The sequence below is a fragment of the Sesamum indicum genome, linkage group LG4 (genome assembly GCF_026168435.1).
Source record: "Sesamum indicum cultivar Baizhima isolate 11 linkage group LG4, ASM2616843v1, whole genome shotgun sequence".
Lineage (NCBI taxonomy): Eukaryota > Viridiplantae > Streptophyta > Magnoliopsida > Lamiales > Pedaliaceae > Sesamum > Sesamum indicum.
This window is the reverse complement of record NC_142660.1, coordinates 13,325,126-13,349,258: the sequence shown is the minus strand read 5'-3', so window position 1 is coordinate 13,349,258 and position 24,133 is coordinate 13,325,126. Positions and strand designations below refer to the sequence as shown.

Below are 24,133 nucleotides of genomic sequence, written 5' to 3'. Positions count from 1 at the left end.
TAGAGTTCGACCAATTTTATTTACTTTCGTATATATTTATGTCCACTTGAAGATTATTTACTTTCATATGTATTTAATTAAATCCAATGATTTTCAGTATTCCTCTAATGAAAAAAATAACGGTTTACTTAATATTAAAATTCTCTTAATTTCCTTTTGAAAAATTTTCAATTTCTCTCATAATTTGACCGTACAAATTCCGTGTACGATGTGATCAAGGCCTTACCAAACTATACATCGACCGGATGACGGAAGACGTTCAGCTAATATGCACCTTACCAAACAACTACCACAATTCACTTTAACCATCACAAAAAAAAAAAAAAGAAAAAAAAAAGCTTCAGTTAACTTTAACTGAGTTTATTACATACTTAACAATAGAACAGTACAAGTGTGAATGAATTGAATTAATCATATGATAAGTATCATGCATTTATCATGTTATTAGTTCAGTGAAATTTCCAACTCTAGAACATTTCTAGATATTGCATTTTTAGGAAAACAATGTAATTTTAGTCCAGTATTAACTATGGCTGGAAAAAAAATCAATACGAAATTTAGATTATTCTTCATAAGAACTATTTTTCCATGGCTATATGAGGTAGGAAAATAACATTTTTGGTTTCATAAATTACGGACATTTCACTTTTGGTCCTTTTCGTTATGGGATTAGCACTTTTAGTCCTGTAACTTACAAAAATTAGCATTGTTTTGGTTCACATCTATTTTTTTTTTATCTATAATTTAACAGTGTAGTGCATGTGCCTAGCATATGATTGTTAAATATTTTTTGTTGGAGCAAAAAATTGATTTGTTTTTCAACTTGGGACCATTTTTGGGAAAAAATATAACTAAATTTGGGGGGGGGGGGAATAAATTCTGAAGGAAATTAGAACAAAAAACATAACGATTTCTCTCTTCTCTCAAAAAAATAGATTTCTTTTCATTCCAATATTTCTATAAGTTGAAGCCAAGTAGAAGCAACATAAAGAATCATGTCTTCCACAAGTGAATCAAGTAGGCCAAATGAAGCACTCAAATGCAACGTGTTAGGCATATGACCTATATCGTTAAATTGTAGATGAAAAAGTGCATTAGGACCAAAGTGTTAATTTTAGTAAGTTATGAGATTAAAAGTACTAATCCCGTAATGAATGAGATCAAAAGTGACATGAACCTAACTTATGAGACTAAAAAGGGTTAATTGCAAAATTATGGCGAATGGCATTTTAGTCCTTTAACTTTAACTGGCAAAATTATCCCATAATTTTTTCAAAATTCGTCATTTTAGTCCTCTGGCCAGATCTGGACAAATTTTGATGGTTTTATACACTACAACTTTAAAATGCGTAGTTTAGTCCATTTTCACTAATTTTGCATTAGCCTATATTTATCCATGCCCGCCTAAAATAGTATCAGAGCTAGGTTTATTGAAAAATATGCATTTATATCGCATTTAGATATTTTTTTCACTAATGGAGGAGACTCTTTAAGATAATAGAAGGGAACGAAAGTTCGAGTTACAATAGTGAATACTTTCATATTCTGATAGATCGAAGATGAAATTTATTTACGAAAATTTAGAAAAGGGAGAAATTATCTCCAAACACCAAATGACGGTTCGAGTGACAACCAGGAGTATTTCCAAATTTTGAAAAACAGAGAAAGAATTTCGTCCTAAGAATTCTAAAGAGGGCCACAAAGCCAGATCCTGAACCTCATACTGAGGAAGAACAAGAAGAATGATGAAGGATTCACCAAATCCAAAAAGTGCTATCAGAAAATACAGTGAAAAATATATACGCAATCGAAGTCCATGGTAGATTATCAACAAGGAGAAACGGAACGGATAATTTTCTTCACTAATACAGTTCTCTAAATTATGATTAAAGGAACTGATTGAAAAGAACTCGAGCCGAACACTCGAAAATCTCCCAAGATTCGAGAGAAATTCAAAAGAAAGTGCAAGACTATGAACGTACGTTAATCCATATATTTATGAAAATAGAAATTTTGAGCTAAAAGGAGGATAAAATCCTTAAAATCCTTCCAAATTTACGCAAGAATCTTACAAATTTGAAGACTGATTCTTGTACCAAAAGAAATATAAAAATTTGGAAGTTCATTTCTTGTAAAGGTACTTAAATTCTTTAATTAATATTACTTACTATGTTGGCTTAACAGGTGAGCAATCAATTACAACGACTTGCTGCACAATAATCTAGTCGAATCATATAAAGTATTAATAATTAGCTAATAATTGTACGATAATGATATTATGTATTAATCTATTAAGTGAAAATTATCATGCTCTTTAATAATTTTAAATTTTTAAATGAGATAGTCTCCAATTCAATGCAGGTACAAAATATTCTTATAGACCCAATAAACGGGGTCTAGGATATTTTTGGTCCCATCTTTTTTATTAAACTTGTTATTAAGAAATAAAGGCAGAAGTTATATGCGTGGCACATGGCTTTAATTAGTGCCCAATTGAAGCGAAATTCTCTTTGTGTGGTAACCATGTTTTGAGGGAAATCATCTGGCATGAAAAGAAAAAATGATTTTTGTCCATTTCCAAACTATCTATTTTTATATAAATAATAAATTATTTTTTAATTATAATGATTTGGATTTGGGATAATCTCAACTTTTGAATAACTTATTCTTTAGTTTGAAAATATTTTAATAAACTTTGACTACAAATTATAATAAAAAAACGATTACTTCCTTAATTGTTTTTCTTAAAATCCAAAATAAAGGAGTGGACCCCCTATTATTCAGCTCAGAAGGCTCAACCCTACTAGCCCAAAATCAGGGTATCAAATCCATACTTCCTACACTACAAACTAACATTATAGGGCCCAAAAACAGGTATGATTAAACAAAATGACTCAGCAGACAGTAGGGAGGTTACGTCAGACAAACTCACCCACATGACAAGCTACGTCATGCTAAAAAATATCTAGAATCTCCCTTATATCCACATAAGCTATCTCTATCAATTAGCTAGGAATAACCTCTCATGTCCAAGTTTCTGTCAAAAAAATAAACGGCGGGAACACGTGCATATGCCCTTTACATTGGCTGTTCACACAATTTACAGTCATGCACATTGCATGTGTCATTATTTATTTATTTTTTGTTACAAAAACATGGAGATGAGATTAAATGTGCGAAGTTTTTTTAATTATTTAAAAAAAATTTAAAATAGAGGACTAAAAATATTGAAACACTTACCCTATGAAATTATTTTTTTAAAGTGAGAATAATGAACTATTATTCTTTTTGAATAAGTCAATTATAATAATCAATTTCAAATATCTATATCTAACAATGATAAACAACTATAATAATTATATACTAATCATCAATATCAGATAACGGGCAAAATTATGTTTTGGTACCATAAAAAAATGTCAGTTTTGTTTTTTGTACCACAAATTTTGCAAGTTCGGATTTTGGAACCATTAAACCAAAAAATAAGTATTTTTGGTACCAACTTAACGATAGAGCCCATGTGGGCCTTAACGGCCGTCAACTCCACAATTTTGGTGGAAAAAGTCACGTGAGCTTGAGAAAAAGGAGGAAAAATTGGTCTTCCAATATTTCATAGTGTTTTGGTACCATTAAACTTAAAAATAAGCATTTTTGGTCCCATAAAGTCATGTGAGGCACAAAATAAGTAATACAATAGATTTCAAAATAAAATATAGAATGCATAAACATGAAGCAAAATATATTGGTTATGAGCTAATTGAAACCTGGTTTGACAAAAATTCGATAAAACCCACTTGACAAAATATATGCATTGCAATGCACAATTTTTTGCTAATTGAAACCTGCCAAAAAACTTCAATCTATACAAGTATTTAACCTCTTTCTATATATTTTTTCATTATGAAACTTTTTATAAAATTTTATTACATGATATATATAATACTTGTTAATTTTCAGAATTTTTGAAAATTTAAGTAAATTTATAAAGTTCCTTGAATTATGCTATACGAAAGTGCCATTTTCTGCAGAACCGTACTCTTTTTGCAATTTTATATAATAATTGTAAATAGTTCTATAACGATTTATTATTTTCTGCATTAACTAATGAGTCTGGAGTAACATATAAAATTTATAAGATTTTTCTATGGATGGCCGAATTTTAAAAATTCATCCAAGTAAACTGTGTGACGCCCCAAAAATTATAATATATAATTGGCGGATTAATTGGTAAATTTTTATGAAACTTAGTTAATTAGTACATAAATTATGGGTCATAATTAGAATATAATAAAATTTGAACGAATTAAATTGAAATTTGTTATAATATTTTGGGACGATTTGTATTAATTAAGAAATTGGGAAGGACGTAATGGGTATTTTGAGAAAAGTTTAATTAAATCAATAAAATAATAATAATATTATATATATATATATGGAAATAATATATATATTAAGTAAGTAATATAATATATATACACATATATATATAAAAGTAGAAAGAGAGCTAGACTTGAGAGTGGGAAGTGGGGGCCACCTCCCACCGCCTCACTCTCTTTGTTTTTTTTTCTTTTCCTTTCCTTGTTCTTTAAACATATAAATACACATGACACACACAATGCAATTGTGTAAATTTGCAACTCTCGGCCGAAAGCGAAATAAAGAAACAGAGGTACGAATAATGTGATTTTAATTCCTATTAAATTATATAATTATATTATTTAATTAGTTCATTTATTAAATGTTGTTTATGCTAAGTTATGTATTATTTAATCGGAGTATTTTACGAGTTTGGCTATTTAAAATAGTGTCCAATTAAATATCGAATTGGATATAAAAATGATGTCGTTGGTAAATTAGATTATTAAATTTATTAGATTTGAATATTAATATAGCTAATCTGTACAATTCCATCGGAATTGTTAACCAAATACACAATTACATGTATTATTGTTCAACTAAATAATATAATAGCGAGGAATTGATAGAATATTCGTAGAAATATTTCGAAAATTATATTTAATAAATGGTATGTTAATAAAGAGGAAAAACGAAGATTTGTATTTCGATAGAAATGGAATATTAAAGAATTATTGGAAATTATACAAATGATATTCAATATTATATTTTAAAGAAATTACGATATTCTCGATATATTAATTGTGTATGATATAACTCATTATAGGATACGGGGGTGAAGTAAAAGGACTGACAATTAGTGACAGAGTAGAAAGAAACGTTGTAAGGTCGAGGTAAGTAAATAATTAGTATTATATATATATGCTTTCTGTATTTGTGGTTTTACTGTTATATGAATTTGTGGTTCGTGCTGACATTGATTTGTCTGAAATTATATAAGTGATGAATGATTTGATTTGATTGTCGATATTATGTACGTGAAATGAGGAAATACGTTGAAATACTATGTGTGTTGTTTGATGTGTTGTGGGTGTCTGAGAATGAGAATGTAATGATATATTGTTTTACGTTACTAGTTGCTTACAAGAATGGTGATATGTGGAAATGAGGGAGTGGTGGAAATTGAATATAATTGTGGCGTGAATACCCCTTGACGTGTTGAAAATGCTATGTGCGAAAAGAAAGTGCTATGTGCGAAAAGAAAATGCTATGTGCGCAATGAAAAGAGCTTTGATGCGATGCTATGTGCGAAAAGAAAATGCTATGTGCGAAATGAAACAGCTATGTGCGAGATTGATGAGCCGGCTGTCAAGGGGATTCACTTAAATTTATATAACGGTGAGATTGAGTTGGTGGGAAAAACACAATATCACCTTCTGGTAAGCAAACTAGGGAAAAATGGAGTTTGGTTAGTTGTCTTATTATGAGATAGTCATGTGGTGTAATAAAGTTGATTATGTTGGAGTTAAATTGATTGTATTCCATTCGTGTTGCTTGTTTATCTTGTTTGGGCTATGGTTGACATGCATATATAGATAAGACTGGTTATTTGCTTACTGAGTGGCAGGCTCATTCCCCTGCTGACATTTTCTTTCAGGAATAGACTTGAGGGTGTTTGACTATTGAAGAATAAGTCCACGCGCTATACTCAGGCAGGTCGGGCCAGTATGCAGTTTTCTCCTCTGTGTCAGTTAGAGTACAACTCACATTTTGTTTGTACAGAGAGAATATAAGCGTACAGATTACTTGTGACGAATCACCTTGTGGTGGGTGATATGTATATATATATAATGTTGTGGGTTGATAATACCTATTATGACGTTGGGGTTACGTATACACATGGATTAAATTATTATGTGCATTTATATATATAAATACAGGGATACAATAAATATGACGTTTAGGGTAGGTATAGCCCTTGTAGCAAAGGGGGTGTTACATTAGGTGGTATCAGAGCGGGGATTAGATTTTCTTGGGATAGTAGATGAAATGTTATTTTATACGTAAGGTGTATATGTTAGGAATCTACTCACATGTGCGTATTTTATATAGGATGGAAGCGTCAAGGGAAAACGCTGCTGGCCCAATAGAGTCATTAGAGTCTGTGCAAGGTCATGATTCAGGACCAGAACATCAGGGGTTAGAATCCCAAAATAGAAATGCCCCACAACCGGAAATGAATCCTTTTATGCAACAGTTTCTGGAGATGATGCAGAAGATGGCTCCATCGCCACAACCCAAACCACATGATGCAGTTATTGATAAAAATTATGAAATAGTGAGGAGACAGGGAGCGAAGGTATTTGCCGGTACAACTGACCCTGCCGAAGCAGAGGAATGGCTTAGAAACACGGAAAGAGTGTTGAACAGAATCGAGTGTACTTCTGAGCAAAAGTTGAGGTATGTAGTGTCCTTACTGGAGGAAGATGCCTTAGATTGGTGGGAAACAGTCCCAGGGAGCAGGAACCAACCAACCACTTTGATGTGGAATGACTTTTTGAAAGAATTTGCTGACAAATATACTCCACCAGTGTACAGAAACCGTAAAAAAGTTGAATTCCTGGAATTAAAGCAAAATGAGTTATCTGTTGCTGAATATGAACTACAATTTGTGAGATTGTCAAAATATGCCGCAGAGGAGGTGAGTACTGATGAATTGAAGAGAGATAGGTTTGAAAGAGGATTAAGACTCGAGATTCGGGAGAAAATAGCAATCAAACCTCCGAGTTATGGTGCTCTGCTGGAAGCGGCATTGAGGGCAGAAGAGACATCCATTGAAAGGAGTTCTACTGAAGCTAAACGAATGAAAATGACAGGTAACCTGAATCCTACACCAGGACAAAGTGGTGCAGATTTCTTTAGGGGTTCTGGTTCGCAAAGAGGTTGGTTTAGAGGCCAAGGAGTGGGTCCGACTAGTAGGTCTCCTTCATTGTTTTCGAGTAGAGGAGGCCCTACTTCAGTTGGATTTGGAGGGAGACAAGGCCCAGCCAGATTGTTCAGTGGAGAATCTATTCCTTCTTGTGCTAATTGCGGTAGGAGACACATTGGTGAATGTTGGGGAGCCCGATCAATTATATGTTATCGATGCCGTCAACCGGGACATATTGTTAGGGACTGTCCTACATGGAGTGATAATTCCAGAGCACCTCAGACTTCAGAGTTTAGCAGTACGGGGGAAAACTCACAACGGGCAGGTACAAGCAGAGGACGAGGTAGAGGTGGTCGAGGTAGAGGAGTTGAGCATGGAAATTAAGAAGTAAAGAAATACTTATGGTGAAGGTCAAATGGAGTCATCACATTCCAAGAGAAGCCACCTGGGAAGTTGAGGAAAACGTGAGAGAAAAAAAATACCCATATTTATTGTCTGAGCCGGTAAGTTAGTTAAATTTCGAGGACGAAATTTTTATTAGGAGGGGAGAATTGTGACGCCCCAAAAATTATAATATATAATTGGCGGATTAATTGGTAAATTTTTATGAAACTTAGTTAATTAGTACATAAATTATGGGCCATAATTAGAATATAATAAAATTTGAACGGATTAAATTGAAATTTGTTATAATATTTTGGGACGATTTGTATTAATTAAGAAATTGGGAAGGACGTAATGGGTATTTTGAGAAAAGTTTAAATTAAATCAATAAAATAATAATAATATTATATATATATATATATATATGGAAATAATATATATATTAAGTAAGTAATATAATATATATACACATATATATATATAAAAGTAGAAAGAGAGCTAGACTTGAGAGTGGGAAGTGGGGGCCACCTCCCACCGCCTCACTCTCTTTGTTTTTTTTTCTTTTCCTTTCCTTGTTCTTTAAACATATAAATACACATGACACACACAATGCAATTGTGTAAATTTGCAACTCTCGGCCGAAAGCGAAATAAAGAAACAGAGGTACGAATAATGGGATTTTAATTCCTATTAAATTATATAATTATATTATTTAATTAGTTCATTTATTAAATGTTGTTTATGCTAAGTTATGTATTATTTAATCGGAGTATTTTACGAGTTTGGCTATTTAAAATAGTGTCCAATTAAATATCGAATTGGATATAAAAATGATGTCGTTGGTAAATTAGATTATTAAATTTATTAGATTTGAATATTAATATAGCTAATCTGTACAATTCCATCGGAATTGTTAACCAAATACACAATTACATGTATTATTGTTCAACTAAATAATATAATAGCGAGGAATTGATAGAATATTCGTAGAAATATTTCGAAAATTATATTTAATAAATGGTATGTTAATAAAGAGGAAAAACGAAGATTTGTATTTCGATAGAAATGGAATATTAAAGAATTATTGGAAATTATACAAATGATATTCAATATTATATTTTAAAGAAATTACGATATTCTCGATATATTAATTGTGTATGATATAACTCATTATAGGATACGGGGGTGAAGTAAAAGGACTGACAATTAGTGACAGAGTAGAAAGAAACGTTGTAAGGTCGAGGTAAGTAAATAATTAGTATTATATATATATGCTTTCTGTATTTGTGGTTTTACTGTTATATGAATTTGTGGTTCGTGCTGACATTGATTTGTCTGAAATTATATAAGTGATGAATGATTTGATTTGATTGTCGATATTATGTACGTGAAATGAGGAAATACGTTGAAATACTATGTGTGTTGTTTGATGTGTTGTGGGTGTCTGAGAATGAGAATGTAATGATATATTGTTTTACGTTACTAGTTGCTTACAAGAATGGTGATATGTGGAAATGAGGGAGTGGTGGAAATTGAATATAATTGTGGCGTGAATACCCCTTGACGTGTTGAAAATGCTATGTGCGAAAAGAAAGTGCTATGTGCGAAAAGAAAATGCTATGTGCGCAATGAAAAGAGCTTTGATGCGATGCTATGTGCGAAAAGAAAATGCTATGTGCGAAATGAAACAGCTATGTGCGAGATTGATGAGCCGGCTGTCAAGGGGATTCACTTAAATTTATATAACGGTGAGATTGAGTTGGTGGGAAAAACACAATATCACCTTCTGGTAAGCAAACTAGGGAAAAATGGAGTTTGGTTAGTTGTCTTATTATGAGATAGTCATGTGGTGTAATAAAGTTGATTATGTTGGAGTTAAATTGATTGTATTCCATTCGTGTTGCTTGTTTATCTTGTTTGGGCTATGGTTGACATGCATATATAGATAGGACTGGTTATTTGCTTACTGAGTGGCAGGCTCATTCCCCTGCTGACATTTTCTTTCAGGAATAGACTTGAGGGTGTTTGACTATTGAAGAATAAGTCCACGCGCTATACTCAGGCAGGTCGGGCCAGTATGCAGTTTTCTCCTCTGTGTCAGTTAGAGTACAACTCACATTTTGTTTGTACAGAGAGAATATAAGCGTACAGATTACTTGTGACGAATCACCTTGTGGTGGGTGATATGTATATATATATAATGTTGTGGGTTGATAATACCTATTATGACGTTGGGGTTACGTATACACATGGATTAAATTATTATGTGCATTTATATATATAAATACAGGGATACAATAAATATGACGTTTAGGGTAGGTATAGCCCTTGTAGCAAAGGGGGTGCTACATTAGGTGGTATCAGAGCGGGGATTAGATTTTCTTGGGATAGTAGATGAAATGTTATTTTATACGTAAGGTGTATATGTTAGGAATCTACTCACATGTGCGTATTTTATATAGGATGGAAGCGTCAAGGGAAAACGCTGCTGGCCCAATAGAGTCATTAGAGTCTGTGCAAGGTCATGATTCAGGACCAGAACATCAGGGGTTAGAATCCCAAAATAGAAATGCCCCACAACCGGAAATGAATCCTTTTATGCAACAGTTTCTGGAGATGATGCAGAAGATGGCTCCATCGCCACAACCCAAACCACATGATGCAGTTATTGATAAAAATTATGAAATAGTGAGGAGACAGGGAGCGAAGGTATTTGCCGGTACAACTGACCCTGCCGAAGCAGAGGAATGGCTTAGAAACACGGAAAGAGTGTTGAACAGAATCGAGTGTACTTCTGAGCAAAAGTTGAGGTATGTAGTGTCCTTACTGGAGGAAGATGCCTTAGATTGGTGGGAAACAGTCCCAGGGAGCAGGAACCAACCAACCACTTTGATGTGGAATGACTTTTTGAAAGAATTTGCTGACAAATATACTCCACCAGTGTACAGAAACCGTAAAAAAGTTGAATTCCTGGAATTAAAGCAAAATGAGTTATCTGTTGCTGAATATGAACTACAATTTGTGAGATTGTCAAAATATGCCGCAGAGGAGGTGAGTACTGATGAATTGAAGAGAGATAGGTTTGAAAGAGGATTAAGACTCGAGATTCGGGAGAAAATAGCAATCAAACCTCCGAGTTATGGTGCTCTGCTGGAAGCGGCATTGAGGGCAGAAGAGACATCCATTGAAAGGAGTTCTACTGAAGCTAAACGAATGAAAATGACAGGTAACCTGAATCCTACACCAGGACAAAGTGGTGCAGATTTCTTTAGGGGTTCTGGTTCGCAAAGAGGTTGGTTTAGAGGCCAAGGAGTGGGTCCGACTAGTAGGTCTCCTTCATTGTTTTCGAGTAGAGGAGGCCCTACTTCAGTTGGATTTGGAGGGAGACAAGGCCCAGCCAGATTGTTCAGTGGAGAATCTATTCCTTCTTGTGCTAATTGCGGTAGGAGACACATTGGTGAATGTTGGGGAGCCCGATCAATTATATGTTATCGATGCCGTCAACCGGGACATATTGTTAGGGACTGTCCTACATGGAGTGATAATTCCAGAGCACCTCAGACTTCAGAGTTTAGCAGTACGGGGGAAAACTCACAACGGGCAGGTACAAGCAGAGGACGAGGTAGAGGTGGTCGAGGTAGAGGAGTTGAGCATGGAAATTAAGAAGTAAAGAAATACTTATGGTGAAGGTCAAATGGAGTCATCACATTCCAAGAGAAGCCACCTGGGAAGTTGAGGAAAACGTGAGAGAAAAAAAATACCCATATTTATTGTCTGAGCCGGTAAGTTAGTTAAATTTCGAGGACGAAATTTTTATTAGGAGGGGAGAATTGTGACGCCCCAAAAATTATAATATATAATTGGCGGATTAATTGGTAAATTTTTATGAAACTTAGTTAATTAGTACATAAATTATGGGCCATAATTAGAATATAATAAAATTTGAACGGATTAAATTGAAATTTGTTATAATATTTTGGGACGATTTGTATTAATTAAGAAATTGGGAAGGACGTAATGGGTATTTTGAGAAAAGTTTAAATTAAATCAATAAAATAATAATAATATTATATATATATATATATATATGGAAATAATATATATATTAAGTAAGTAATATAATATATATACACATATATATATATAAAAGTAGAAAGAGAGCTAGACTTGAGAGTGGGAAGTGGGGGCCACCTCCCACCGCCTCACTCTCTTTGTTTTTTTTTCTTTTCCTTTCCTTGTTCTTTAAACATATAAATACACATGACACACACAATGCAATTGTGTAAATTTGCAACTCTCGGCCGAAAGCGAAATAAAGAAACAGAGGTACGAATAATGGGATTTTAATTCCTATTAAATTATATAATTATATTATTTAATTAGTTCATTTATTAAATGTTGTTTATGCTAAGTTATGTATTATTTAATCGGAGTATTTTACGAGTTTGGCTATTTAAAATAGTGTCCAATTAAATATCGAATTGGATATAAAAATGATGTCGTTGGTAAATTAGATTATTAAATTTATTAGATTTGAATATTAATATAGCTAATCTGTACAATTCCATCGGAATTGTTAACCAAATACACAATTACATGTATTATTGTTCAACTAAATAATATAATAGCGAGGAATTGATAGAATATTCGTAGAAATATTTCGAAAATTATATTTAATAAATGGTATGTTAATAAAGAGGAAAAACGAAGATTTGTATTTCGATAGAAATGGAATATTAAAGAATTATTGGAAATTATACAAATGATATTCAATATTATATTTTAAAGAAATTACGATATTCTCGATATATTAATTGTGTATGATATAACTCATTATAGGATACGGGGGTGAAGTAAAAGGACTGACAATTAGTGACAGAGTAGAAAGAAACGTTGTAAGGTCGAGGTAAGTAAATAATTAGTATTATATATATATGCTTTCTGTATTTGTGGTTTTACTGTTATATGAATTTGTGGTTCGTGCTGACATTGATTTGTCTGAAATTATATAAGTGATGAATGATTTGATTTGATTGTCGATATTATGTACGTGAAATGAGGAAATACGTTGAAATACTATGTGTGTTGTTTGATGTGTTGTGGGTGTCTGAGAATGAGAATGTAATGATATATTGTTTTACGTTACTAGTTGCTTACAAGAATGGTGATATGTGGAAATGAGGGAGTGGTGGAAATTGAATATAATTGTGGCGTGAATACCCCTTGACGTGTTGAAAATGCTATGTGCGAAAAGAAAGTGCTATGTGCGAAAAGAAAATGCTATGTGCGCAATGAAAAGAGCTTTGATGCGATGCTATGTGCGAAAAGAAAATGCTATGTGCGAAATGAAACAGCTATGTGCGAGATTGATGAGCCGGCTGTCAAGGGGATTCACTTAAATTTATATAACGGTGAGATTGAGTTGGTGGGAAAAACACAATATCACCTTCTGGTAAGCAAACTAGGGAAAAATGGAGTTTGGTTAGTTGTCTTATTATGAGATAGTCATGTGGTGTAATAAAGTTGATTATGTTGGAGTTAAATTGATTGTATTCCATTCGTGTTGCTTGTTTATCTTGTTTGGGCTATGGTTGACATGCATATATAGATAGGACTGGTTATTTGCTTACTGAGTGGCAGGCTCATTCCCCTGCTGACATTTTCTTTCAGGAATAGACTTGAGGGTGTTTGACTATTGAAGAATAAGTCCACGCGCTATACTCAGGCAGGTCGGGCCAGTATGCAGTTTTCTCCTCTGTGTCAGTTAGAGTACAACTCACATTTTGTTTGTACAGAGAGAATATAAGCGTACAGATTACTTGTGACGAATCACCTTGTGGTGGGTGATATGTATATATATATAATGTTGTGGGTTGATAATACCTATTATGACGTTGGGGTTACGTATACACATGGATTAAATTATTATGTGCATTTATATATATAAATACAGGGATACAATAAATATGACGTTTAGGGTAGGTATAGCCCTTGTAGCAAAGGGGGTGCTACATTAGGTGGTATCAGAGCGGGGATTAGATTTTCTTGGGATAGTAGATGAAATGTTATTTTATACGTAAGGTGTATATGTTAGGAATCTACTCACATGTGCGTATTTTATATAGGATGGAAGCGTCAAGGGAAAACGCTGCTGGCCCAATAGAGTCATTAGAGTCTGTGCAAGGTCATGATTCAGGACCAGAACATCAGGGGTTAGAATCCCAAAATAGAAATGCCCCACAACCGGAAATGAATCCTTTTATGCAACAGTTTCTGGAGATGATGCAGAAGATGGCTCCATCGCCACAACCCAAACCACATGATGCAGTTATTGATAAAAATTATGAAATAGTGAGGAGACAGGGAGCGAAGGTATTTGCCGGTACAACTGACCCTGCCGAAGCAGAGGAATGGCTTAGAAACACGGAAAGAGTGTTGAACAGAATCGAGTGTACTTCTGAGCAAAAGTTGAGGTATGTAGTGTCCTTACTGGAGGAAGATGCCTTAGATTGGTGGGAAACAGTCCCAGGGAGCAGGAACCAACCAACCACTTTGATGTGGAATGACTTTTTGAAAGAATTTGCTGACAAATATACTCCACCAGTGTACAGAAACCGTAAAAAAGTTGAATTCCTGGAATTAAAGCAAAATGAGTTATCTGTTGCTGAATATGAACTACAATTTGTGAGATTGTCAAAATATGCCGCAGAGGAGGTGAGTACTGATGAATTGAAGAGAGATAGGTTTGAAAGAGGATTAAGACTCGAGATTCGGGAGAAAATAGCAATCAAACCTCCGAGTTATGGTGCTCTGCTGGAAGCGGCATTGAGGGCAGAAGAGACATCCATTGAAAGGAGTTCTACTGAAGCTAAACGAATGAAAATGACAGGTAACCTGAATCCTACACCAGGACAAAGTGGTGCAGATTTCTTTAGGGGTTCTGGTTCGCAAAGAGGTTGGTTTAGAGGCCAAGGAGTGGGTCCGACTAGTAGGTCTCCTTCATTGTTTTCGAGTAGAGGAGGCCCTACTTCAGTTGGATTTGGAGGGAGACAAGGCCCAGCCAGATTGTTCAGTGGAGAATCTATTCCTTCTTGTGCTAATTGCGGTAGGAGACACATTGGTGAATGTTGGGGAGCCCGATCAATTATATGTTATCGATGCCGTCAACCGGGACATATTGTTAGGGACTGTCCTACATGGAGTGATAATTCCAGAGCACCTCAGACTTCAGAGTTTAGCAGTACGGGGGAAAACTCACAACGGGCAGGTACAAGCAGAGGACGAGGTAGAGGTGGTCGAGGTAGAGGAGTTGAGCATGGAAATTAAGAAGTAAAGAAATACTTATGGTGAAGGTCAAATGGAGTCATCACATTCCAAGAGAAGCCACCTGGGAAGTTGAGGAAAACGTGAGAGAAAAAAAATACCCATATTTATTGTCTGAGCCGGTAAGTTAGTTAAATTTCGAGGACGAAATTTTTATTAGGAGGGGAGAATTGTGACGCCCCAAAAATTATAATATATAATTGGCGGATTAATTGGTAAATTTTTATGAAACTTAGTTAATTAGTACATAAATTATGGGCCATAATTAGAATATAATAAAATTTGAACGGATTAAATTGAAATTTGTTATAATATTTTGGGACGATTTGTATTAATTAAGAAATTGGGAAGGACGTAATGGGTATTTTGAGAAAAGTTTAAATTAAATCAATAAAATAATAATAATATTATATATATATATATATATATGGAAATAATATATATATTAAGTAAGTAATATAATATATATACACATATATATATATAAAAGTAGAAAGAGAGCTAGACTTGAGAGTGGGAAGTGGGGGCCACCTCCCACCGCCTCACTCTCTTTGTTTTTTTTTCTTTTCCTTTCCTTGTTCTTTAAACATATAAATACACATGACACACACAATGCAATTGTGTAAATTTGCAACTCTCGGCCGAAAGCGAAATAAAGAAACAGAGGTACGAATAATGGGATTTTAATTCCTATTAAATTATATAATTATATTATTTAATTAGTTCATTTATTAAATGTTGTTTATGCTAAGTTATGTATTATTTAATCGGAGTATTTTACGAGTTTGGCTATTTAAAATAGTGTCCAATTAAATATCGAATTGGATATAAAAATGATGTCGTTGGTAAATTAGATTATTAAATTTATTAGATTTGAATATTAATATAGCTAATCTGTACAATTCCATCGGAATTGTTAACCAAATACACAATTACATGTATTATTGTTCAACTAAATAATATAATAGCGAGGAATTGATAGAATATTCGTAGAAATATTTCGAAAATTATATTTAATAAATGGTATGTTAATAAAGAGGAAAAACGAAGATTTGTATTTCGATAGAAATGGAATATTAAAGAATTATTGGAAATTATACAAATGATATTCAATATTATATTTTAAAGAAATTACGATATTCTCGATATATTAATTGTGTATGATATAACTCATTATAGGATACGGGGGTGAAGTAAAAGGACTGACAATTAGTGACAGAGTAGAAAGAAACGTTGTAAGGTCGAGGTAAGTAAATAATTAGTATTATATATATATGCTTTCTGTATTTGTGGTTTTACTGTTATATGAATTTGTGGTTCGTGCTGACATTGATTTGTCTGAAATTATATAAGTGATGAATGATTTGATTTGATTGTCGATATTATGTACGTGAAATGAGGAAATACGTTGAAATACTATGTGTGTTGTTTGATGTGTTGTGGGTGTCTGAGAATGAGAATGTAATGATATATTGTTTTACGTTACTAGTTGCTTACAAGAATGGTGATATGTGGAAATGAGGGAGTGGTGGAAATTGAATATAATTGTGGCGTGAATACCCCTTGACGTGTTGAAAATGCTATGTGCGAAAAGAAAGTGCTATGTGCGAAAAGAAAATGCTATGTGCGCAATGAAAAGAGCTTTGATGCGATGCTATGTGCGAAAAGAAAATGCTATGTGCGAAATGAAACAGCTATGTGCGAGATTGATGAGCCGGCTGTCAAGGGGATTCACTTAAATTTATATAACGGTGAGATTGAGTTGGTGGGAAAAACACAATATCACCTTCTGGTAAGCAAACTAGGGAAAAATGGAGTTTGGTTAGTTGTCTTATTATGAGATAGTCATGTGGTGTAATAAAGTTGATTATGTTGGAGTTAAATTGATTGTATTCCATTCGTGTTGCTTGTTTATCTTGTTTGGGCTATGGTTGACATGCATATATAGATAAGACTGGTTATTTGCTTACTGAGTGGCAGGCTCATTCCCCTGCTGACATTTTCTTTCAGGAATAGACTTGAGGGTGTTTGACTATTGAAGAATAAGTCCACGCGCTATACTCAGGCAGGTCGGGCCAGTATGCAGTTTTCTCCTCTGTGTCAGTTAGAGTACAACTCACATTTTGTTTGTACAGAGAGAATATAAGCGTACAGATTACTTGTGACGAATCACCTTGTGGTGGGTGATATGTATATATATATAATGTTGTGGGTTGATAATACCTATTATGACGTTGGGGTTACGTATACACATGGATTAAATTATTATGTGCATTTATATATATAAATACAGGGATACAATAAATATGACGTTTAGGGTAGGTATAGCCCTTGTAGCAAAGGGGGTGCTACAAACTGTGAGTCTGTATTGTAGTTATTTTTCATCTCGATTTTGCAAATTTTTACACCTATTTGTTCAACAAAATTTTATCTGATATATTTTTATATATGTTAATAAATACCTTTATCACTTTATTTAAAATTGTCAAAGCCATATACTAAATATATAGGTTCAAGTCTTTTTTGGTAGGTTTCAATTAGCGAAAATTGTGAAATTGTGCATCGCAATGCATATATTTTGTCAAGTGAATTTTCTCAAATTTTATCAAACCAGGTTTCAATTAGCTCAAGTCGTGTATTTATAATCAATATATTTTGCTACATATTTATGGATTCTATATTTTCTTTTGAAATGTGTTGTAATACTTATTTTGAGCCTCACATGACTTTATGGGACCAAAAAGACTTATTTTTAGGTTTAATGGTATCAAAATACTATGAAATGTTGGAAGACCAAATTTTCCTTCTTTTTTTCAGATTCACATGACTTTTCCCGCCAAAATTATGGGGTTGACGGCCGTTAAGGTGCACATGGGCTTTGCCGTTAAGTTGGTACCAAAAATACTTATTTTTTGATTTAATGGTACCAAAATTCGAACTTGCAAAATTTGTGGTACTAAAAACAAAATTGACCTTTTTTTATGATACCAAAACACAATTTTGCCCATAAAATAACTATATTTAATCACCATCTACTATTAAATTAGACCAACACCTATTATCAAAGTAGAACAACATACCACATATTGGTGGAGTTCGAATCCATAATTTTAGAGTCATAAGACTTCAATTTCATCTATTGAATTATGCCTAATCAGTCCTTATCTTATCAAACAAAAAGTGTACTTTTTTTGGGAAATGCTAATTCAAACAATTAAATTGGATTTGGCGCAAAAATTTGACGGAAGATAGATACATACAAATTATGCAAATTTCCTATTAATAAAGACTGTTGTCTATCCTGATTTTCAAACTACACGTGAATTCTAACCTGAAAGTAACTTTATTACATCAATTACGAAAACAAGTATGTTCACATGTGCAAAATAATCCAAATTGGGGTTCCCGACAATGGAACCTTTTGCCTGTATCGTCTATATATATCAGACAAATATTAGATCTTTTCAACAGTAAACCCCTTTTTCGGAATTCCACGCACGTAGCTCTTAGTAAGTCGCAAAACCTATCACGAAACATTGATTAAATCATGTAAATCAGATTCAGACAAATTACACCTGCTTCCACAACCGTACGTGGACTTATTGTATCCTAATTTAATGAAGTAACGATGATTATTGTCGGTATCAAAGAAATTAAAACAAAATGAAAGAGACAAATATATTAGTTGAAAATGAAAGTTGATGGGCCGGCGGCGGTTGCAATATTTGAGGTCATGTCTGACGGTCTGTTGGTCCTACGACTGCGAGTCTCACTTGATATGATGGGATACATATACATATATTTCAAATTAAATGTATTTTTAGTCGTGCAATTTATGTTATTTAATGGTCTTATTCTCTAATTTTCTAAACTAGTATTTTGATTATTTATCTTCTCAAAGTTTTAAGATTATAATCCTTTTATAATCTAGTATTTTCGTCGATAGAGTTGAACTCCGATGTAAGAAAAATTAAAATTGCGAAATAAAAAAATATATAAAATCAAAATATTATTCTAAAGAGTTAAAGAACAAAAATATTGACAAAGATGGACCAATAGGAATGAAAGGCCCAATTTAAACATGTCATATGAGAGACACATACAGTTTTTTGACAAATTTTGTGAACTCCGACAAGAAAGAACTAAAATCACAAAAATTAAAATATTATTTTAAAAAGTTAAAAGATAAAAATGCTAAATAATTTAAATTATTGAGAAAAAAAATACATTTAAACCTATGTATTTCAGAACCCATTGATCGTGAAGTCCGAATTCGCTCAAATTTTTTATTGCATTTGTGCATGAAGATGATAATTTGGAGAGGGTCCATTGGGGCCCCCGCTTCACTATTGTTCTTCTAGTAGACCGAGTTTAAGTTTAAATCATCGGATGTAGGTCATGGATTTTGTCCAAGATCTACCCCAAACTGCTCCAAATAATTTAAGGCGTGTTTTTATAAAGTAAACGTATTCTTAGTATGATAATAGCTCATTGGACATTGATAACTATTAACTAATTCGATTAAAAATTGATAAAATAAGTATTATATAGATTTTGATAAAATACAAAAAACAAAAAAAAAAAGAGAGCTTTGCTAGTCAAACCCGTTGGTTTGGAGGGTAGGGCGGGGCAGGGCGAATGTATGGAGTAGGTTTTCGTTCCCACTATGATCTGCAGGGCGGGTTGGGTTAGAAATTGGGGTCAAATGAATTCCAAATTTTACTAAAAGTTGAAAGGAACGGATCTCATATCCGGGCAAACACAATCCATCGTCATTTCTATTTGTACACAAAGACAGTTGATCCACAACCAGCCCAATAATATAATGTAAAGTAGGGTCATTTCTTGAATCTCTAATTGGTGATAAGATTTTGCCAGCAAATCTTGCTCTAGAGGGCCAGTTTCTCCATGATCTCAATGCCTTTAGTTTCACTATATATGCTCATATCTTCTTGATCTTCATACATATGTATAAACTACTACATTGGTATCGGAGAAATCTAGGAACATAAATCTCGAATAGTTTCAAACATGTTTCCTCTACAACACAGCGGTAATCAGTTCCAGGGGCCATCAGCTCTTGGACAGGATTTGAGTGTAGATCGTGCTTTCTTGGACAGCAGTAGTAACCTCGTCGCAAGAAGTACCAAAAAGAGACAAACAAGGGCAAAATCAGGTTTCCAGGAACCTAATGATTGCAAGCTGAGAAAGATTGTGCACAGAGATATTGAGAGGCAGAGAAGGCAACAAATGGCCAGTCTATACGCTTCCCTTCGATCCCTTCTTCCTCTTGAGTACATCAAGGTATCTGAAACAACTACTGACAATTTTCCTTAATTGCTCCAAAATTTATGAAATTTCTGAACTTGATTATTGATGGGGTTTACGAATATTTAAGTCAACATATGATATGATTGTCCCTAAACAAACAAACAAAAACTCATGGTTGAAAATCATCGAAGTGGTGTCTGAAGAGCATAGACCAAGACAATATGATCGAGTACCTTACGTTGGATTGACAATTCATTACATTATTCAACATCTTTTGCTGCTTTTACGAAGTCTGATTTGACTGTCGGAAGTTTGTTCCTGGTACCTCTGATGATTTGATTGCTCAAACAAGACGTTGAGGAACGAATTCTGTGAAGTTTTAGTTTTTACAGAGGAAGATATGGTGTGAATGAAGAAATCTTTCATTCAAAACTGTTGCTAACTAACTACGCCAGCTGGGATGCCAACTAATCTAACTTCATAACAAAAACAAAACGCTACTTCACTAATGGAAGTGAAAAAACACGACTATTGGTAAAACATTTAAATAAAAGGTGTGAGCACGCTCTGTTTCTGCATCAGCTTCTTCCATGGGCTGCTGATGTCTGCTGCTGCTATTTGATGCTACTGAAACTGAAGCTCACTTAACGTTAATCATACTCATTGTTGTGTAGGGTAAACGCTCGATCTCTGATCACATGCAAGAGGCCGTGAACTACATAAAACACATGGAAAAGAACACGAAAGAGCTGCGTATGCGGAGAGATAAGCTTATGAAGAGGTTGTCCAAAAGAACTGGCTCAGAAATTAGTGTTAGATTACCAAATTGCGTAACGGTGAGTTGTTGCCCTAATGGCGGCGCAGTGGAGATCTTAATCAGCTGCGCCAGCAAAGAGCAACAAGGGTTTCCTCTCTCCAGGGTGCTCATGGAACTGCTCAACACAGGACTCAATATTGTCAGCTGTATTTCTACCAAAGCCAATGACAGATTTCTGCACAGAATCCAAACCGAGGTAATTAATTATGGGAGTCTGTAATGAATTGTCCCTCCTTTTCGAAACACTAGAAGAAATAATATCATTAGGAATAATACAAATTTCTAGTAAAATAATGAAAAAAAAAACATTTACTTGATAATTACCTCGTCGCTGATTTTGTTCAAAATTTTATTATTGAAAATAATTATTACTAAAATTTTGTGGGAAAATTTTTTAAATTTTTGCCAAGGCCCGCTAAGAAGTTTTACAACATTAAAATTTCTTTCTAATTGTAATAAGAAAATATTGCGTTACTAAAATTAATTTTGAAATCACAAACATTTAAAATTTTAATCACTTGCAAAATTCGTTGCTAATTACCAATAAATTTATTGGCATAATTTCTTGTAGTGATATATATATATATATATACACTAAGGTTATTAATTTAGAGATAATTGTTCATAATTAAGCTTCATTTGATCGTCATTTACAGGTCAATGATCTGATATACATTAACTTGCCTGAGCTTCAACAAAGACTGGCTAACGTGGTCAACGTTGCATGAAAGTCCTCTGGCTGACTCAGAATGAATAATTGTCATCAATAATTCTGGCAATTAAGATGTGTTTAGAGTTTTGAATTTTCGTTCAGGTACATATATAAATGTTATAATTGTAATGTCGTCTTTGTTTGATGATTAAAAAGATAATAGGAGATTGACGATCACCATAAAAATTCTCCTTAAATATGATAATAGTAAATGTTGTATCTTATAGTAAATGATGTATGTACATTTTTGTCAATATTCAATGATTTGATAATTTGGTGAATGATTGAAGCAATTAATACTTCATTATGCAAAATGTACCATTTTTTTTGTTTACAGTTTTCATCTATAATCATAATTGGTTTAGAAATAATTTAATCCAGCACTAGAAAAAATATAATATTTAATTATGACTAATTGTCATGGTTAAAATTTAAAAAATTATAACAAATAATCATTGACCACGGCCATGCAACGGTTGTTGATCGTGGTATCTATGAGAGTGGCTAAAATATTTGTCGATGGCTAAAAGTCATGAGAAATAATTTTTCCATGACTCTTAGCCAAGATAAATAACTTTTTTTTAATGAAAAATCTATATTTTTTTACAATATTTTTATTTAAATGTGGTCAATAAATTTTATACGATTTTTTAGTCTATAACTATTAAAATTATAGCTAATAGTAACTTTTTTTCTAGTGAAACCGATAAAATTGAATAATATTCTTTTATGCCAACATAATTTGATTGAGAAAACATAAAAAATTAATGAAACTTATTAATTATCACTTCACATTAAAAGCAATTTAAATTCTGAAAATCAACATTTATAGCCCTTTTATTTAAATATATTTTCATTTTTACTCAAAAATAACCGAGAAGGATGAAAACGGCATAAAAATATAAAAAATTGAGAAAGCGGACAGTTTTTGCTTTAATTCGCTATGATTATTTGTAATTTCATTTCACCCCAATATGAAAAATGATATGAAATGTATTTGGTTGATCAGTACCAGTTACACCTGGTGCACAAATAGGAGAGTAGTATTTTTTATCCCGTAATTTAATTTCTTTTTATTTTTGGTTCAATGTGTTATAAGATTATTATTTTTTATCTTATAACTTCTAATAGTAATATATATATATATATATATATAATAGTAAAATATAGTTGAGATATAAATATGAAAATTTTCTCACAAACAATTAATCACATACTCAATCAAAAATAAAAAATAAAATCCATATTATGAAATAATATCAAAAATATTTCACAAGCAAATACACTTTTTATATTTTGTTTTCATCATGCGGTTGCACAGTAGGCTTATGGTGTATCTTAATCCAATAGAAGTAAGTATGAATAAAGCCAAAGCATCCAAGTCAAGATTATTTGTCAATCACTTCTATTTGTAGCGGGCTTTCTTCCATATATATATATATATATATATATATTTAGTCATGAAGTTAAATAACGTTAGAATGATATTATCAGCACCACAACCAAATCTAATATATATAAAACAATGAAATATTTTTCTACCAAATCTTGATAATATGCTGAGATATGACATATCAATGCATGATTGATATGCATATGATTTTCCAATTATAATTTAATTCAATATTATATATATATATATATATATTTAAGATTAAATGTATTTTTGGCCCGCAATTTAAATTATTTGGCGTTTTTGTACTTTAACTTTCTCTAATAACATCTTTCTTGCATCTTTTTAATTTTTAAAATTTCAAACTTTTTGTTCGTTGGAGTTCACCTCCACTGGCGAGAAACGCGAATTTCAATGGAAAAAAGACTGAAAAATCTTGAAAACTAAAAGGATATAGAAACAACTACACTAGAAAGTTACAGGAATGTTGCATGCATAAATGTGTCAATATGAACAAAAGCCCCAAATTTTAAATGTCACGTGAAAGGCACGTGCATTTTTCTGGCGAGAATGATGAATTATGACGAAAGTAGGACTAAAATTACGAAAATAAACAAACTATAGGAGCAATTCTAAAAAGTTAAAGGACGAAAACGCCAAATAACTCAAATTATGAGACTAGAAATACATTTAATCCTATTTTTAAGTTTTTCAAAGTGATGAATTTAGTTTGGGTAGTGATATTTTTTATTTTATTTAATATATGGTCACTATAAATACAATTTTTTTAATAAAATAAATTATATGAATTCCATATATAATGTGTATAGATAAAGAAAATAAAAAAAAAATCAGAATTTGGAATAAAAAAATCCGTTTGAATCTGAATAGCAGCATATCTGTAGCTTAGCTGCATTACCAGCTCATGGATACTGGACAGAAAAGATT

The 24,133-nt window shown here is 32.8% G+C and overlaps 3 protein-coding genes across 4 annotated transcripts; all 3 read left to right on the top strand.

Moving 5' to 3' along the window:
• Positions 1-4,605: 4,605 nt before the first annotated feature.
• On the top strand, positions 4,606-8,061 carry LOC148788482 (uncharacterized). The gene is made up of 3 exons (XM_088879956.1): positions 4,606-4,669; positions 5,183-5,249; positions 6,014-8,061. The coding sequence occupies exon 3, from the start codon at positions 6,401-6,403 to the stop codon at positions 7,667-7,669; it is 1,269 nt and encodes a 422-aa protein (XP_088736082.1). The 5' UTR covers positions 4,606-4,669; positions 5,183-5,249; positions 6,014-6,400; the 3' UTR covers positions 7,670-8,061.
• A 161-nt stretch (positions 8,062-8,222) lies between these two features.
• LOC148788481 (uncharacterized) lies at positions 8,223-17,257 on the top strand. 2 transcript variants are annotated; one of them, XM_088879954.1, is made up of 7 exons: positions 8,223-8,332; positions 8,846-8,912; positions 9,677-11,451; positions 12,509-12,575; positions 13,340-15,114; positions 16,172-16,238; positions 17,003-17,257. In XM_088879954.1, the coding sequence occupies exon 5, from the start codon at positions 13,727-13,729 to the stop codon at positions 14,993-14,995; it is 1,269 nt and encodes a 422-aa protein (XP_088736080.1). In that variant the 5' UTR covers positions 8,223-8,332; positions 8,846-8,912; positions 9,677-11,451; positions 12,509-12,575; positions 13,340-13,726; the 3' UTR covers positions 14,996-15,114; positions 16,172-16,238; positions 17,003-17,257. The 2 variants fall into 2 exon arrangements, with proteins under 2 accessions (XP_088736080.1, XP_088736081.1); XM_088879955.1 differs by lacking the exons at positions 8,223-8,332; positions 8,846-8,912; positions 9,677-11,451 and adding an exon at positions 11,886-11,995.
• A 2,523-nt stretch (positions 17,258-19,780) lies between these two features.
• Positions 19,781-22,023, top strand: LOC105160720 (transcription factor bHLH118). The gene is made up of 3 exons (XM_011078200.3): positions 19,781-20,296; positions 20,938-21,276; positions 21,737-22,023. Exons 1-3 carry the CDS (start codon positions 20,024-20,026, stop codon positions 21,806-21,808), a joined length of 684 nt encoding a protein of 227 aa, XP_011076502.2. The 5' UTR covers positions 19,781-20,023; the 3' UTR covers positions 21,809-22,023.
• The last annotated feature ends 2,110 nt before the right edge of the window (positions 22,024-24,133 follow it).